General features: G+C 65.2%; 2 protein-coding genes across 2 annotated transcripts; one reads left to right on the top strand and one right to left on the bottom strand.

The window, feature by feature from the left end:
* Window positions 1–1365: 1365 nt before the first annotated feature.
* Window positions 1366–8525, bottom strand: THOP1 (thimet oligopeptidase 1). The gene is given in 14 exon segments (XM_087922924.1): window positions 1366–1644; window positions 1647–1665; window positions 1748–1884; window positions 2302–2430; window positions 2929–3115; window positions 3194–3395; window positions 5166–5532; window positions 5733–5868; window positions 5970–6136; window positions 6991–7093; window positions 7288–7391; window positions 7766–7918; window positions 8020–8217; window positions 8344–8525. Coding segments are annotated over 14 exon segments (2055 nt in total). The 5' UTR covers window positions 8360–8525; the 3' UTR covers window positions 1366–1507.
* A 252-nt stretch (window positions 8526–8777) lies between these two features.
* SGTA (small glutamine rich tetratricopeptide repeat co-chaperone alpha) lies at window positions 8778–17140 on the top strand. Its single transcript, XM_087922928.1, is given in 13 exon segments — window positions 8778–9161; window positions 9320–9349; window positions 9352–9422; window positions 10443–10527; window positions 11289–11388; window positions 11556–11660; window positions 12055–12193; window positions 12323–12385; window positions 12733–12770; window positions 13425–13486; window positions 13489–13513; window positions 14695–14820; window positions 15658–17140. Coding segments are annotated over 12 exon segments (933 nt in total). The 5' UTR covers window positions 8778–9061; the 3' UTR covers window positions 14810–14820; window positions 15658–17140.
* Window positions 17141–17497: the final 357 nt, after the last annotated feature.

Below are 17497 nucleotides of genomic sequence, written 5' to 3'. Positions count from 1 at the left end.
CCACTCAGATCTGCGTTTGCGAGACGGCCGGCCACGTAAGCCCACTGGATCCCTTGCCAGATGTTAAACCCCCCCCCTCCTGAGAAATAATGCCATCTAGGACAAGACGAAGCTCAGACAAGATCCACGAGCGCCTCTGCCCCAAATCCAGCTCTCTGCCCCCCCTGGAGCCCAGTGGAGCCGGTCTGTCTCAGGCTTCGGCCTCCTGTCCCGGACACAGGAAATAGCGGCTGGGGACCCACTGGCTCTGGTGGAAAGTCGGGCAGATCCATTCACGATGGAGGCGGATGTGCGACTGTGGGGGTTGGCTGCTGAATCCAAACCCCTTGCGGGGTCCGAGGAGGGTCCAGGGGAAGAGCAGGCAGAGCCAGGCTTGCCCACATCCGTGGCTGCCCAGGGCACTCCAGGCTGGCAGCCCCTTTCCATTCTTTCCTCCCCCCCAAACGGTGCCTGAAACAAGGATGGAAATGCCTGCTGGGACCCCGTTTTTTCCTACTTCTGGGAATGTGACCAATTTTGGGACAAAGAGGAAGGGGCAGCCCAGCCGAGCCCCCTCCCCCAGCACGTGAGGATCCCAACGGCTCCCCTCTACTGGCCCTGCCTCCTTCCGGCCATAGGCTGCTCCCAGGCGGGGCAGGTCCCTTGGGAGGCCCGAAGGGCAGGAGCAGAGCCTAGCGGTCAGCCAGGCTTTGGAGCTCAACTGCAGGCTGTTTGCAACAGGAAGAGGCTGAACCTGCCCCAGGCAACGGAGGCCCAGGAGGGAGGCGGCAGGTCAGCCGGCCCCGGAGCCTCTCGTGGGCCTCCAGCCTGACCAGGCGGGCGCCTCTGCCCTGCCTCTTCCCGGGTTGCCACACGGGCAGCAGCAGCAGAGGCACCCAAGAAGGAGTCAAGATCCCCTCCGGCCCCAATGGTGGACCCCCTCCTCCGAGCCCAGCTTCACACGGCTCCCAGCAGGAGAAAGCCCAGTGTGCCCACAGCCTCAAAACCAGGCGGCCTGGCCAGCATCCGCCCTGCGGCCGCTGGGCAGATGGGAACGGCTGGACTCAGCCAGAGAGTGGGCCTGTCCGGGCAGGGGGAGGAGGCCGGCCCTTGCAGACCGACCCTCCTCCCTCCTGTCCACGGGGGCCCTTCCCAGGCCCTGGGCTGTTTCCTAAGGGCTCCCTGCAACCTGGGAACCCCCCCCAGAGGAGCCCGGGTGGAAGCTGGCGTGAGGCGGGGGGAGACCCCTGGCTCAGAGAGGCCCGGTGGCAGGGCGCCCAAATGCTCCCCCGACGGAGCTTGTCTGACGGGAGGCACCTTCCCTCCACGCCTCCCACGCCCACGACCCCCCCCACCGCCCTTTCTAGCACTGCCAGCACAGAATGCGGGTGAGAAAGCTGTTTAATAATGCTGCCCCCCCCCGTGACAAGAGCGGGATGGGGCTGGGGGAGGCGCAGCTCCAATCCAAGCACACCACTAAATCTACCCGGGGGGGGGAGGGCCATGCCCACGGCTGTCCCACCAGCATTCAGCACGCGGAGGGCAGCGAGCCGGGGCCCACGGCCAGCCCCTTGCTTTCCAGGAAGGCGTCCTGGGTGGGGGGCCGTCCCAGGAACTGGAGCAGCATCTCCACCGCGTCCACCGACCCGCCTGGGCGAAGGATGCAGTTCGGTAGTCCAGCCCCACCTGCAAAGAGCAAGACGGGTCCTGGCTGGGGGTCCCTTGGCAGACGGGGGCCCACAGCCGGGGGCGGGGGGCCCTTCCGTACCTTGGGGCTCATGACCCCCTCCTGCTTGAAGCGGGTGTAGAACATGTCCATGGAGTAGACCTCGCTCCAGAGGTAGCCGTAATACTGAGCGTCGTAGCCTCCCGCTAAGTGGCCGAAGGTGGCTGGCATGTTGGTCCCTGAGGGCGGGCAAAGGGAGGGCAGCGTCCAGCCCGGCTGCGGCTTTCCAGGGGGAAGAAGGCAGCCCCCTCCCCACCTGGGACGGGGCCCTCCAGGGCTGCTTCCGGGCCACTTCCCCCTCCCGGCCCTCCCCAGGGAGGGGCTGCCCAGTGGGATCCCTCACAAACCAGACCTCCTGGCAGAAAAGGGCCCCCACGGATAACGCCTCTGTGAGGAGAGGGTGGGCCGTCCCCAGAAGACTCCGGCCTCCTGGGCCACAGAGGAGAAAGGGGGCTGCTCCCTGCCCGGACTTCGGGGTAACCGCCTGACCAGCACCCGGTCCTCCACCGCCGAGGGATGGCCTCGTGCTCCAGGCCAGCCAACACCCTGCCAGCCCCTCTGCCCCCAAAGCGGGTGTCGAGGGGGCTGCCTCTCACCTGGGGTGGCTGGGACCCCCAGGACCTCCTGGCAGAGCCGGGCGTATTCCTCAGCGGGATCCGCTTTCGGCTGCCTGTGAAGCGCCTGATCGACCTTCGCCAACACGATCTGCCGCAGGTTGAACAGCCCTGAGAAGCCAAGGGGGTAAAGACAGGCCTGGGGCCCAGGGCTCCCTGAGGCTCCCCAGACGGTCCACGCCCAGCCTCTGGGCCCGCAGTGCCCTCCCTGCCGAGGAGGCCGTGCCCTACGGGGGACCGGATGCCTCGCCCGGCACTGACCAACCCATCCTTTCCGCTGCAGTGCAGACACCCCCCGGCAGCGTATTGGTTGAATGGGACCCTGGTTCAAGTCAGGCAACTGCTGGGGTCTCTTGGCCCAGCCGCCCCTCCTCTCCCTGGGGCAGAGCCCGAGCGGGGCCCAGTGGCTCCAGGTTGCCTCCCAGCCTACGGAGAGGGCATTGCCCACCACAACTGGCCGGGAGCCCCCGAGGGTGTGCGTGTGTGTGCAATTCAGCCCCCCGCTGCTATACCTCCCTCCCACGGCCTTGGAACCAAGGGGGAGAGCAGGCTCCCCTGTGGGGGTGGGCTCCTTCCCCCTTCACAGAGGCCTGCTGGGCGGGGGCTCACCTGTGTTGGCCTGGCGGGAGCGGATGAGCTTCTCCAGCAGCTCGGAGGGGATGTGCTCCCCGGTCTTGTAGTGCCTGGCCATGCGCTGCAGGGGAACCTTCTCCCACACCCAGTTCTCCAGCATCTGAGACGGGGCCTCCACGAAGTCTCGCTCCACGTGGGTCCCGCTGAACATGGCGAAGTCGGCCTGCGGGAGGAGGGGGTCAGCGGGCCGCCGCGGGGGCAGGACGAGAGCGCCCCCCCTTCCCTGGGGCCTCCGCCTCACCTGGGAGCACAGCTGGTGCATCACGTGGCCGAACTCGTGGAAGTAGGTCTCCACCTCATCGTGCTGCAGCAGGGAAGGCGCCTCCTGCGTCGGCTTGGTGAAGTTGGCCACCATGGCAGCCACGGCGGTCAGGCGGCTGCCGTCCGGCAACAGGCAGCCAGGCTGCAGCCCAAAGCAGGCCGCGTGCCCGTATTTGCCCTCCCTAGTGCAGACAGGAGCCAAGCGGGGAGGTCAGGGCAGCCCCGAAGCGCATGGCGGTTCCCAAAGGTCACAGTGGCCCCTTTCACCCCCAAATGCCCCCCCCAAAAGCTGTGTAACTGCACAGCTGCCCAGGCCCTTCCTCTCTGGTAAGCCAGCTGGAGGCTTTTAAGGAGAGACTGGACAGCCCCCCGTCTGGAACGGCACAGGGGCTCCTGCCTGAGCAGGGGCAGGGCTGGACTAGGAGACCTCCGAGGCCCCTTTCAACTTGACAGAGCGTTATTCTGGTTTTGGGAAACACAGGAACAGTATGCTGATCAGTATGCTGATCCCCACAAAAAGCAGGGGATGGATCTCTATCTTTGGAAAAAATAATGGTCCTTTCTGAAAATAAACAGAAGCCTTGAATAATAACTATTGTTTTGTTGTTTCCTATAAACTTCCCGGAAACATTTTTTCCAGGGGCGCCATAAAAGCTGCACATAAATTTGGGATCTGCTTATTTTGCTCACGCTGTTTTCACGCTTGCGCTACCTCTGCCTCCAGGGAAGAACCGGTGAGGCTTACAGGCGAGGAGGCAGGGAGCGGATCTGCCTAGGACTCCTTCCTCCCTGGGGGCCCGATCCTTTGTGAGCCCACACCAAGTCCCTGGGCCACAGGAAGCGCTGGGGCCTCCAGCCACAGGAGGAGGACCAGCCAAGTCTCTAGGCCAGCACATCTGGAGAGCAACACAGTGGCCGACCTTTTGCGAGAGATCAGTCTACACTCCGACACACACACACACACGCACAGGCAGCCCAGATCAGAGCCTGACACGGGGGGAGGAGATGCTGGCTTTAGGAAAGGTCGAGGGACTGGGGGTGGGCGTTGGTGCCAATGCCTGCTGGGTAACCGAAGGAGCCAGGGAAAGCCAGAGAGAAGCCCCGGTCAACCATCAACGGGGTTGAAGAGAGGCCCTGGCGTTGATCACAGGAAGCCGCAGGATGTCGTCCGGGAAGCGGCAGGGCCAGGAGGCCGCCTTGTCCAGGGGAGAAACCAAAGCGCAGGCCGGAAGCCTCAGGGCGGCCAGAAGGCGGAGATGCTCCAGGCACGGGGTTGGGAGGGTGGGGGGTGGAGGCAGGGGACACCCCTCGCTGTATTGATTCCACCCGGGGTGGAAGAGACAGCAAGGAAGCCGGGCTGGGGAAGGCAAGCAGGGTGGGGCAACCGGAGGAAGGAGCCCCTGCAACCTGCCGGGGGCTCTCGGGGCTCCCGTAGCTGGAAAGGCCCCGGCTCTGCCCGAAGGGAGGCCCCCGAGCGGAGAGCGGAACAGGCAGCCCCCCCTCCGGGGGGGGATTCAGAGGGAAGCGACCCAAAGGGAGCAGAGTTCCTGCCTCTTGGGGGTCACCCGGATGGACGAACGGAAGCGGAGGAACCGGAGGACGAAACAGCCGCGGAGGCCTTGGAGACGCCTCCCACCCTGCAAAGACTGGAACTGGGGGGAGCCGTGGGGTCCCCCCCCGCCCTCCGTGCAGGTGAAGGCGGGACTTGGGGGGAGGAGGGGGCTCTGGACACGGGGGGCTGGGCAACGAGGCCCCCAGAATCCCAGGGACGGCCAAGGAGACCAAAGGATCCTTGAAGAAGGACCAACCCGGGGCTCCCCTGGAGGCACCCAGGACCCTCCTCCTCCTCCTCCTCCTCCTGCGGACGCCGTGGGCGAAGGAGACCCGGAGGAGGACGGACTCGGCCACAGGGGCAACGGAGGCCCCACTGCCCGCCCCGCCCCCAGGCTCACCGCGGGTAAAGGTCCAGGTAGAACTGGCCGAGGGTCTCTCCGGAGGCCGGGTCCTGCACCGTATAGAGCTGGACGTCCTCGTGCCAGGCCTGGGCATCCTCCTCCCGGCGGAAGGTCAGCCCCAGCAGCTCCTGGTAGATGCCCAGCAGGCCGTCCGTCACCACTTGCATGGGGAAGAACTCCTTCAGCAGGTTCTGGTCCACGCTGTACTGGGTCTCTTCTACCTGGTTCATGTAGTAGCGCATGTCCCAGGCGTTGATGCGCCCGTCGAAGGGCAGCGCCCGCTGCTCGCACTCCCTCTGCTTCAGGCCCAGGATAACCGCTCGCTCCTTCTCGCCCAGCGGCTTCAGCTTGGCCGCCAGGTCGTCTGCAGGGAGCCCAGGAGGGGAGCAGGGTGAACGCCTGCTCGCCAGTGCCCAGGCTGCCCCCCCCCCGGGGAGCTGGCACACGAGGGGAGCCCCCCGCCCCCAAATACAGCCTCCCCCGGCCTCCTGGGGCTGCTCTGAGGGAGGGGCTCTGGGGTCCCCCGTCCCTGAGCAGCCGGAAGATGCTGCCCGCTCATCTCACCCAGGAAGGCGGCCACCGTCTTGCACTCCTTGGCCATGTTCATCTCCAGCACGAAGGCCGCGTGCGTCTCGAAGCCCAGGAGCGCCGACTTCTGGGCCCGCAGCTCTACCAGTTGCTGGAGGATCCGGCAGTTCTCCTGTGCCGTTGGGGGGGGGCGGGGGGGAAGCAAGTTCAGCCCCCGGGGGAGCCCTCTGCCCCGCCCACCCCCCAGTGCGGCTCCCGCCCCCTCTCCCCTACCTCTTTGCACCGGGAGTTGAAGCGTTCCTCCATGCGCTTCCGGGTCTCGGGCACGTGGCACTTCTTCATCAGGGGGAAGTAATGGGGGTACTTGAGGGTGACTTTCAGCTTCCCCCCGCCCTCCTCCGCCTTCTCCAGGGAGCTCAGGAAATCCTCGGGGAGTCCGCCTGAAGGGAAGGAGCCGTTAGGTGGGCCGAGCCCCGTGCGGAGCCTCCAGGCCAGGCCAAGAGCGCCCGCCTGCCCCACTGGAGGCACCGGAGAGACGGGCCAGCTGGCGATCTTTTTTTCCTCTCTGACTCTGGGTCCCGTGGGGAGAGGCAGAGGCCTGTTGCAGCCGGGTCAGGGGGAGCCCACTCCAGGGCACCCAGTGGGGAAGGAGCGGACAGAGGAGGAGGAGGAGGCCCCGGAAGGGCCGCCCAGCTCTATGGCTCTAAGCGTCCCAGAAGGGGCTCCCGGGCAGAGGGGAAGAAGGCTGCCAGGAGATGCCAGGCAACCTCCTCCCCCCGCCCCCAAGACATCACCGGTGGGCTCTTCCAGGGCCAACCTGGCACAGAGGACGCCCAACCTTGGCTGCTTTGAGCTGGGAGAACCCTCAGCGGCGGGGGAGGGGGGGAGGACAGAAAGAAGAGATCCCGAGAAGCGGGTCCAAGCTCCCCAAGAGAGAAGGAAAGGAGAGGATTAGGAGAGGTCTATCAAAGTTTTGACGGAAGAAAAAAATTCTTTGCAGCTCAGAATTCACCCGAGAGGCCCACGGTGCCCTCCCAGCTTGGCTCTTTTTCTTCCAGATGTTTCATCACCAAACTAGATAACGTCATCAGTGCTGGATGGCTGAAGTTCACAAGGTGTTTAATACGCACCGTTAGCTTCACCGACAGATGCGCTAAGCCTGTGAGAAACCTTCATTTGACCAATTCGGATCCCTGATGAGGCCGCAATGTGGCTCCCAGCCTTCTCGAGGGGAAGACGTGGCACCCCAGTGGTCCCTCCCCACAACGGCCGCATCCGCCCCCCGCAGCCTCACCCAGCTCCTCCCTGGTAAAAGCCAGGAAAGTGGCATCTTCGTTGAGATTTTTGCTGAAGTCGATGCAGAGAACGCTCAGTTTCTTCTTAATCTCCTTGATTTTCTGAGGAAGGGAGGAAACGATGTGAGCTGCCCAGCCCGCCCCCCAGAGGTCCGGCTCTCCCCTCCAAGGCCCCAAAGCGGCCGGACTTCCTTAAAGGCCGCCTGGGCAGCCTCCCTGCCAGGGACCGTCCTGCCCCTTGTCCTGGCCCGGGAGGGACTCTTGGCCCAGTCGCTTGCAGAGAGCCGCCTCCTCACCTCCTGCACCTCCCTGGACAGGTGAAGGCCGCTCCGTTGGCCCAGCTTGACCAGCCTCTCCAAGTAGCGCTTGGCCTCTGGCTTCAGGAAGCCCCGTCCAGCTTCTCCTGGGGAAGAGAAAGGGGTCTCTGGCAGAGCAGCCCCCCGCCCAGGGCCCCGGGGGCTCCTTCGAGCGGTTGCCAATCTCTGGGCCAAGGGGGCTGGGGCGCAGTGGCTGCTGACAATGGCGCTGGGCGGGAGAAAGGCTGAGCAGGAAGCAGCTGAGAGAAGCAGCCCCCAGGCCCAGAGAGGAGGCCGGGAGGGGGGCGCTTGGTTCGGAGCAGGGGCGCCCTTGGAGGCTCCAAGGGCTCTTGACTCAGCCTTGCGGCCACATGAACCGCCCCGTCCGGCTTGGGCAGGGCAGGACTGGGCTCCCCCCGGGTTCTGCCTGGGGCCAGGGAGGGCCAGGCAGGGCCCAGAACCTGCAGAGCCGGGCAACTCACCTGCAGCCAGGTGATGCGCTGGTAGACGTCCTGCCGCATGCTGGTCTCCACGTCGAACTCCGAAAGCTGCTTGTCGGCCTCGGTGCTGGCCGAGCGCACCTCCCGGCTGGGGGAGACGTGTTGCGGGAAATCCAGCATATTCCGCTGCACTGCGGGGTGGGGCTGCGCTCAGGCTGGGTCGGGGGATCCGCCCCGCCCGGCTTACCTGTCCGCGCCCCCCCCCGCCCCCCGCCCCCCTCCCGCCGCCCACCTGTGTAGTCGAGCTCGGCGGCGGCCAGGGCGCGCAGCGTGTTCTGCTCGGAGACCTCCCGGCGCTCGAGGGCGCCCACGGCGTCGTACACCTGCCGGGTGCGGGCCACCAGCTGGGCGGCGGCGCTGCGGATCTGCTCGGCGCCCAGGTCCCATCGCAGGCGGCTGCCCCGGGGCGTCGGGCTCGCAGGGGCGCTTCCTGGGCGGGGGACAAAGCGGGCGCCGTCAGATCCCCCCGCCCCGCCTGGGAAGGACCCCCGCCCCACGGAGGGAGGGGGGAGGGGAGGGAGGGAGCGAGGGGGCGGGGGCCCCGGCCCGCAGTTACCCGTCGGGGGAGCCATGCCGCGTGCTCGCTCTCGGGGAGCCGGAGAGACCCGACCGCCCCCGCGGAGGGTGGAGCTCTCCTCCGCCCCGCCCCCGGCCCAGTGGCGGGGTGTTCCGTGGGATCGGCGCTCGGAGAGCAGAGGCTCCACGCCCGCGGGCGCCGCCCAGGCCACCGGCAGCCCCGCCCCCTCCCCGCGTGCGTGCGTGCGTGCGTGCGCGCGTGGGGCGGGTCCGGCCTCCACGAGCGAAGCGCACTTGGGAGGGACGAGCGCGTGATCACGCTCTCTGCACGCGGGACTCGGAAGCGAGCGCCGTCCAGCAGCGGCTGCCCCTCTACCCTTTCCTAGCTCTGACGAAGGGAGAAGGCGACCTGGAGGCCGGCGACTGGCGGAACTTTGGCCGGCGCGCAGGCGCGTCGCCCAGCCCCGACTTGCCCCGCTCGCGCCTGCGCAGTCGGCCGGAGGGCGGACAAGGGCCGAGCACGCCCGCTGTTGCGCTGGGGCGGCCGCCGGGGTGAGCCGCGCCGGGCCGGACGGAGAAGGGAGCCGGGCTTGGCGGTGCCTCTCCGGGGCAGCGGTGTGGGCGGGCCCTTCCGGGTGGCTCCGCCGGGCGTCGTGCCGCGCGGCCCCAGCAAGAAAGACGCTGCCGTGTCCCCCTCCCTCCCTCCCGCAGGAAGGCTCTCCGCCACCGCCGACTCCTCCGGGGCCCCCGGGGCCACCATGGCGGAGCAGAAGCGCCTGGCCTTCGCCATCATCGAGTTCCTGCAGGAGCAGCTGCAGCACGGCGGGCTCTCCCCGGACGCCCAGGAGAGCCTGGAAGGTGGGTGGCGGGGGGGGGGCGCTCCTCCCTCCCGGCTTCCCCCGGGCCGGCCGCCGGCCTGCCTGCCTGCCTGCCGCGTCTTCCGAGGGGGCTCCCTTCTCCCCCGGGGAGCCGGAAGGCAGCTCCGCCGGGCCTGACGGGGCCTCTTCCCTCCGCAGTGGCCATCCAGTGCTTGGAGACGGCCTTCGGGTGTCCGGGGACGACAGGGGCCTGGCCATCTCCCAGAAGCTCCCGGACATCTTTGAAGCTGCTGCGGCCAAAGTGAGCGTTTCCGTCGGCGGGGTGGGGCGGGGGGCGCTCTCTGCCCTGGGCTGAGCAGAGAGAAAGGGGGGATTGGAGGGGAGGGAGACAGAAGTGGGGTGCCTGGGGAGGGCAAAGTCCTTGTGGGGAGGGGGCTTCATGGAAAGGCATCGGCAGGGCTGAAGGGGGGAACCAAAAGGAGTATTAAAATAGCCACCAGCACCACCCCAGGGGAGGGTCTTCATCGGTCTTTTCTGGGTGCAAATAAGGGATCAGCTGGGGGTGGAGGGGGGAGGGAGCCTTCCCAGGTCAGGTCTGTGAGCAGGAGGAAACGCACCCAGCTTTTACTTCCAAGTTTGGGGTCTTTGTAGTTTTACCTGCTGGCTCTGTTCTAAGAAACCGGCCAGATGTGTGACATCCACTCCTGGCCTGGCCAGAGCCTCAGGTGTCGGCCCCCAACTTTTGACACTTGTGGCCGGTGGAAGTTGACCGGCGGCCCTTTTGCAGAACCTGCTGCGGTCAAATGGGGTCTGAGAAAGGCCAAACCTCTTCAGGCCTGGGAGAGCACAGGCAGCCCTCTTGACCGGAGACCTGTGATCACTGGGCGTGTCTGCCTTCCGTGGGGACCCTCCTGATCTCGGCCTTCCAAGATCTCTGGCTGGAGATGGGCCGGGTTGCCCTTTGCATTGCCCTCCAGGGCCATTTCTCGAAAGGCAGCCGAGACGCTCAGCTCCCGTCACCCTGAGCAGGAAGTGGGACCCCTGGCGGGGCTGGGCAGCCATCAGCTGCTGGGCTAGGCCCACCCTTTCCTAACCCGGTGCCCCCCCCCGGGCGTTAGGCAGCAGTTCCCATAATGCCCAGCCAGCGTTGCCATTGGACCTTTGGAGAGGAAGTAGCAGCAGAGGTGACTCCCAGGGGAGGCCCTCGCAGGTCCTTCTGGCCAGAGATTGTAGGGCAGCCGCTTTGACACTGCAAGCCCCCTGCTGGCCAGAGGGTCCCTGGCACCCCCTCCCCCAACCCCGGGTGCCTTCTGCCCAGCAGGAGCCGTTGCAGAGCTGCCCCGTTGCTGAGCCTGCTCCTCCTTCTGAAGAAGATGCGGCCGAAGCGGAAAGACTGAAGACTGAAGGTGAGCCTTTTGGGGGTGGGGGTGGGGGGCATTTGTGCTCCTGCGTTTGTGCCCTTGGCACTCAGGAGGGTTGCGCAGGCAGCAGGGCCCTCCCTCTGGGGAGCCTCCCCCAACACCTGGACAGGGAGCATCAGGTGGGGGATCCTGGGGGGATGCGATAGGCAAGAACAGGAAAGACAGGCCGAGCTGTTCCCTTGATTGGTCCTGCCCTGAAGGCAGAAACCTTGCCAAACTCTTGCATCATCAAAGACTTGGTGGGGGGCGCTGGCTTCTTGGGTCCCTTCCTCCTGGGCCTTAAGCTTCTCTTTGCCCTCTGGAGTGCAGCCCCCTCCCCCACTCCCTCCCAGGACCGCAGACTGTTTTCTGCCCCAGCCAGCCTCCCATCCAATCCTGCGGGGGAGGGGCAGCCTCCACGGGCCTCCAGTTGACTGTAGCAGAAGAGGAGCCACAATCCCTGATGGGGGCCGAGCATCTTACTAGCGCCCTCTGCCCCCTCAGAGATGGGGGGGGGGGGCTTTCCTGCCCCCCCACAACTGCCCAGCCCCAGGGCAAGCAAGGTCGCAAATGGAAAGGGGCCTTTGGAGAAAGGAAGCCGACTGGCTGGCAGTCCTGGCACCCGTGGGAGGTGAAGCGGGGAGGCCTTCCAGGCGGGACCCGGGCAAGGGATCCCCAGAGTGACCGCCAGGCGATGCTGAAAGGGCTGGGGGCAGGATCGCCCTCTGGCCCAATAAGGCAGCTCATCCCTTGTTTCTTCTCACTAGGGAACGAACAGATGAAAGTGGAGAATTTTAAGAGTGCCGTCTCGTTCTACGGAAAAGCCATTGAACTGAACCCGTCCAATGCCGTGTATTACTGCAACCGGTGAGAGGGGGATTCGGCCTCAGTCGTCCAGCTCCAGCGGCTGGATGGGAACGGCTGCCTCAAATAGGGGGTGGGGGGCGGGGTGTGTGTGTGCCCAGCCCCCTTCCGTGTGGGTGCTGAGGCGGCCGAGGCCCTGGGGCTGCCCCTAAGGAGCTCCCTCCCCTCAGGGCCGCCGCTTACAGTAAACTAGGAAACTACGCCGGGGCCGTCAGAGACTGCGAGAGAGCCATCAGCATCGACCCCAAGTACAGCAAAGCCTACGGCAGGATGGGGTACGTGGGTCCCAGCGCTGCCCTCGGGCCTGGCAGGGGAAGGGCTGTCGATCCGGGGGGAGGGGGGACCTGAGGCTTCAGAACAGGAGGAAGAAAAACCTCCCCCGGGCACCCCCCACACAAGAGAGCCCCCCTCCATCAGAGGCCGTGGGGAGCCCTTCCTACTCCTCTCCCCCCCGCAAAGCGTTTCTGGCTTCCGGGAAGGGGCATCGCTGGGGTCTCGGTGGGTCTTTCCATGCAGCGGCACGGATCCCTGTGCAAAGGCAGCAGTGCAAAATTTGGGAGTGCCCCATGGCCCCTCCCCTCTGGGAGCTTGGTGAGCTCTTGCCAGCAGGAGAGCCAGAGCGGGGGTGGGGGGGGTGCCTCCTTCCTCACCCCCCCTTTCCCTCCGCAGGTTGGCCCTGTCCAGCCTCAACAAGCTCTCGGAGGCCGTCTATTACTACCGGAAGGCCCTGGAGCTGGACCCAGACAACGAAACCTACAAGTCCAACTTGAAAGTGACCGAGCAGAAGATGAAGGAGGCTCCGAGCCCGGTGAGTGGCCGGCCGACCAGGCGAAGACCCTGGGGCAGTTGGGGGCCCAAGGAGGCCGGGGCACCCAGCAGCCTCTTCTTCCGGGCTTGCAGGGGGCCGCCCTGATGTCTCCTGTCCGTTTTTCCACAGACGGGCAGCGCCGGAGGGATTGACCTGGCTGGGTTGCTGAACAACCCTGGCTTCATGAGCATGGTGAGTGGGGGAGCCGGGGGGGGGCTGTTGCGTGCCTGGGCTGGTCTCTGGATGGACAGCTGGCTGAGGCGGGTGCGCCAGCTGGAGAGCCCGGCGGAGACCGAAGGCCAGGGAAGCTGCCTGCGTGCGTCCAAAGAGACGGGGCGGTCCTCGGTGTGGGGCACAGTTTGGGGGCCACGGGCATCAGCCAACCAGTCCTTCCGCGGCCCTTTGGCACCTGAGCTGCCCGTGGACTCCAAGATAAAGCTCCGGGGTTTGGCCTCGGCAGAGGATTGTGGGGCAGTCCGGAAAGGCCAGCGAGGCTTCTGGGCTGCTCAGCCATCTCCCCCCCTTCTCTCCCTCGACAGGCCTCCAACCTGATGAACAACCCTCAGGTGCAGCAACTGTGAGTGGCACAGGGCTTGTCCGCCTCCCGGTCCTTCTGGAAGGATCCGTTCGGGGGGAGGGGCGGTTCAAGGACTGCGGTTGAACCGTCAGCCCCAAAGTCTGGGAGCTGGCGGGGGGAAGGATCCCGGCTGATACCCGCCGTTGAAGGGAAGGCTTTCTCTAAAGGAAGGTTTCTTTAAAAAGGCTTCGTTGCCCTCGTCAGAAGGCAGCTCAAAGCCAGGAATCAGAGCTTGGTTTAGTGTGTCCTGCCCACCCCGTTGCCAATCCTGGTTTCCTGGCAGGCCAGCCAAAATCGAGTTACCGTTAAAATGGCTGCTTACTGAAGGGGTGCTGTGGGACCACCCCCAAAATGGAGCAGCCAGAAGCCAGTCACTGCAGCCATGCGGGGGGGGGGGGACGTGGACTCCGCCCCTGCTATCCGTGGGGTGGGAGAGGGAACCTTTCCTGGGTGACATTGATTGGAGCGATCCAAATTGGGGTTTCTGGTTGGGAGGTGGGGGGTTCCTGGGGAAAAACTGGCTCCTCCCCCCCCAACCCCCAGTAGCCTTTCCAGCGGCTTCCCTGTGCGTCGGGAAAGGATTTCCCCCTCGGCAGAGGGATTGTTTGACCGGCCCGTGGCGCAGGGTCACGGATCTCCCGCTCCCTTTTGCAGGATGTCTGGGATGATCTCCAGCAGCCAGAGCCCCATGGCCGCCCCGGGAGCCAGCCCCGCCCCCACGATCTCGCCAGCCTCATCCAAGCGTGAGTAGGGGGCCCCCGCTTCTTCGTGCCTTCAGACCAGGAGAGCAGCAGCCGGCTTGGCCCCCTTCTCTGGTCCTCTGGCATCCTTCTCCTCGTCCCCACCGAGCCCTGTGGGGGGCTTCCCCCCAAGCCCCTCCTGTAGCTGTTGCTGGGGGGTGGGCTGGGGAGGCAAAGAGGGTCCCCCTTGACTTGTGGCACTGTGGCACTCAACCGCTGGCTAGAAAGACGCAGCCTGAAAAAGCCGCGTTTCAGGGCAGTCTCCCAAACGGCCTCGTGAGAGCGAAGACGTTGCCGCTTCCGGCATCCGACATGGGAGAGTCCTGGGAAGCCGCCAGCCTCTCTCGCCCTTTGGTGTCTGTCTGGATTCCTTATAGCTGCCCAAGGCCAGAAGCACCCAAGGCTCTTGGCTTGGGGGAGAGCGGGGAAGGGCTCCTTCTGGCCTGCCGGGTCAGCCTTTCCAAAGGACCCTCCGCCCTCCCCCAAGGGGGTGCCCTAAAAGAGGCCCTGGCACAGCAGAGCCCTTCCTGCCCGGCCAGTTGGGAGGGTCCCTCTGAAGCCTCCCAGCCCCCTCCTGAGCGCCACGGGCCCCCTTGTCCTTCGACTGGGAAGGGTCCTCAGGGGATCCCCGGCCATCGGACTCCGCCGCCTCCTAATCGCAGTCCATGTCCAGCTTCCTGGGAAGGGCGGGTCTTCTGTCATCCCCCCCTTACTGGTCTCAAGGCTGAACCTCCGTGTGGGGCTCTTGTTCCATGTCCCTCCCCTCACTGCTTTGCTGAGCTGTCCCCACCCCGTTTGTTTGAATCCTGAACGTGTGTCCCCCCTTGTGCATCCATCTGTCTCCTAAGAAGCCGTCCGTGACAACCTCCATTCTCTCCTTTTTGCCCGACTTGCCTTGTCCATCAAGGTAGCTTTGCATTTCATTCCTACCTTCTATGGCTGTCCGTCCGTTTTTGTGTCCTGAGCAGATCTGTGAAGGATTGGAGTTCGATACTCCTCCCGCCACCGCCCCGCAGCGCCCCATCGCCCCAGTCTCGTCTCCAACGCGAACGGGCGCGATTATAAAGGGCTTCCGGAGTAGCTTTTGGGCCGGCTCTGTGCCCAGCTGGCTACTGGGCTGTTCTGTAGGAATCACACCCGCAGTCCGTGGTTAACACGGGTGTTTTCTCTCCTGCGGTGTCCAGAGGCCAACAGTTTGCTCAGCAGATGCAGCAGCAAAATCCGGAGCTCATAGAGCAGCTGCGTAGCCAGATCCGGAGCCGGACCCCCAGTGCCAGCAACGAGGAGCAGCAGGAATGAGGCAGCTGCTGGTAAGGAGCCGGGGGAGGGCCGGGCATCTGTGCGAGTGGCCCTGGGGACAGCGGGGCTTAGCGGAGGAGGAGGAGGAGGAGGAAGAAATCGGTCGGGTGGCTAAAAGGCCCCGTGGGAGGTTTGGCCCTTGCTGGATCCAGGTCAGCCGTCCCTGGCAAGCCAGACAGGAAACACAACCAGAAGACCTGAATCTGCTTCTATTGTGGGCTGCGTTAACAACACCCCACACCCCCCCTTGCATGTCTGAAGGCACACATGTCCCCCTGCCACTCTTGACTGCTTGACCCATTAGGAGGGCGGGTTTTCCCTGCGTTTCTGCTGACCGCTGCCAGATCCCGGAGGCTCCTTGTCTGACCTCTCCCTAGGCAGCGTCTCTTTCCCTCTTTCTCTAAGGAAATTCTCAAACTACACTCCCCGCCCCCCCGGCTATTTTGTGGGTGCAGGCCCAAAGGGGGCAGGGCGGGGAGGTGCCGGGATCCAGGGAGGACCAATGACCGGAATGGGGCCCTCGCTGTGTGAGGGAGGCATCTTCTGAGGGGAGCCCCCAACCCGCCCCATGAAGTTGGAGACGGTCCCTGGGGAGGAAAAGAGCCAAGGAAGGAGGCCTGAGACACGGAGGGGAGACACTGGCAGGGAGGGCGCCGGGGGGGGGGGTGCCCTCCTGATCAGAAGCTCCTTAGCCTCCTGGACCCGTTTGCAGAACTCCTTCTGCCTGTGTGCTGGGCTGCCTGCTGAATGGATGCCCAGGTGGGGGGAGGGCTTAGGTGAGCTGCCGGAGGCCCCGGGAGCCCCCCACTCCTGGCCAAGGTGTGCTTACGTTCGTCTCCGTCTTTCAGGACTCTGCTCCTGGTCAGGAAGACCCCTTTCGCCCCAAGGGAAGGACCAGCTGAAGAGCCTTCCAGCTGCTGCCGCTGCTGCTGCTGCTGCTGCTGCTGCTGCTGCTGCTGCTGCTGCTGCTGCTGCTACTACTAGCCGTTCTTCTTTCGGAAAAGCCCACGAGGGATTGGGGGTGGGGGGAGCCAAGCCTGATCCGGCCTGCATGTTAGAGACTTTTGGTAGCCCCCCCCCCGCTCCCTCCCCCCCTTACTCCCGAGTGGACTTGGTCGGGGGAGCGGAGAGCGTTACCGTCTGCAGATCAGCATCTACCCCCCACCCCCTCCCCCACTCTGGGCACCTCGGAGGCAAGCTGTGGGGCTGTCAACGCCACGCCTGCCCCGTTGCTCGGAAGAACGGCCCCTCCGGAGACCGGGTCCTCCTCCAGCAGGGAGCGTCGCCTTTCCCAAGCCGGGATTATTTCCTCCTCCTGGTCACCATTGCTGGATCCTGGCACACCAAGGCTGGACGGCCCCTCTTGGGGAGAGGCCCAGTTGACTGGCTGGGAGGGGAGCCGGAGGGACTGGCATCGGTGCCCAGGGAAGGTGGGCGGCCTCTCCTGCGCTTTCCAGTAGGACGTTTACTTTCAAAAAGGGCCGTGGCTAGTTTGGTGTGACTTTTCTGTGAGTGGGTGGGGGGTTGGGGGGTTTCTTTTGAAAATGTGTTTCTTTGGGTCGGGGCCTGGGGAACTTGCCTGGGTGGACTGGCTAACCGGCCATTTCCTGCCCAGCATGAAGGGTGCCAGGAGGACCCGGCTGCTTGCCCAGGATTGGGCCAAGCCGAGCAATTCTTTCCCGAAGTGCTCTCTCCTTGTGGCCAGGGCTCCCCTCAGCATCGGGTGTCCAGAGTGTCACTCTCACCAGCGGAGGTGCCTCCTGGAGGGCGATTGTGGCTGCTCTCATTTGAATTTCCCAGGTCCCCTCCAGCCAGCAGAATGGGACGGATGGCAGATCAAGGGCCTTGCCCGTCCTCAGTGCCACCTGCCAGGAGCCCCGTAGAGACCGGCCTGCCCTGCATCAGCCGGGCCTCTTTGCTGGCCAGCCAGGGGCTCTGGAGAGGAGCAGCAGGCCCAGGAGCCTTCTGATGCCCTCCTGGCCAGCCCGGGTGCACCTGCCCCGCTGGCTGCCACGGGCAGAGCCTTGTTGTGTGTCTGGTTTCTCACCTGGCCCTCGTCGGGGATGCAGGGGATGCAGCCATCTTGTGATACCAGGGGCAGATGCAGAAGTAGGAAGAGGGTGGGGTGGAGTCCTACCCATGGCCCCATTTGTGGGTCCGGCACGTGGGGAGGGAGAAGCTGCCAGGCTAGAAAGGTAAGGGGGTGGGGTGGGGTGGGGTGGGGTGATCCCCAGGGTGCTCCAGTAAGTGAGGGGAGGGGGCTGAAGATTCACCGTCTGTCTCCAGCAATGGCTTTTCTTTGATGTAGGAAATAAAGTTCTTTGGACACTGTTGGCTGGTACCTGGAGGGCAAAGGGAAGTGGGTGTCATGGCCCCCCAAAAGTGACTTCAGGAGGGAAGTGGGGGGCTTTCCTGGTCTGGGTAGGGGAAGGGAGGGGGCAGGGAAGCCTTTGAGGGGGGGTCTCTGCCTGGGAGCTGCAAAGTGGGTGTTTGGGGTGTGTGTAGCCCTTCAATCTCAGCCAGGGGATGGAGCGCTTCTGCGGGGTGGGGGTGTCACGCATCTTCGGCCTCGGCTGCGAAAAGATGGCCTCCAACCGGGGTTTCTGGGGGTTGGGGAGCGTTTCCTGAGGGGAGCCCGGTGGGGCCCTCGAGTGGCCCCTCCGTTGGCGGCGGAAGCCACCGGGCTCC

This window comes from Pseudonaja textilis, chromosome 1 (genome assembly GCF_049901715.1).
Source record: "Pseudonaja textilis isolate UNSWEBS1 chromosome 1, rPseTex1.2, whole genome shotgun sequence".
Taxonomy (NCBI): Eukaryota; Metazoa; Chordata; class Lepidosauria; order Squamata; family Elapidae; genus Pseudonaja; species Pseudonaja textilis.
Note: the sequence above shows the minus strand (reverse complement) of the source record. Positions and strands in the feature narration are given on the sequence as shown.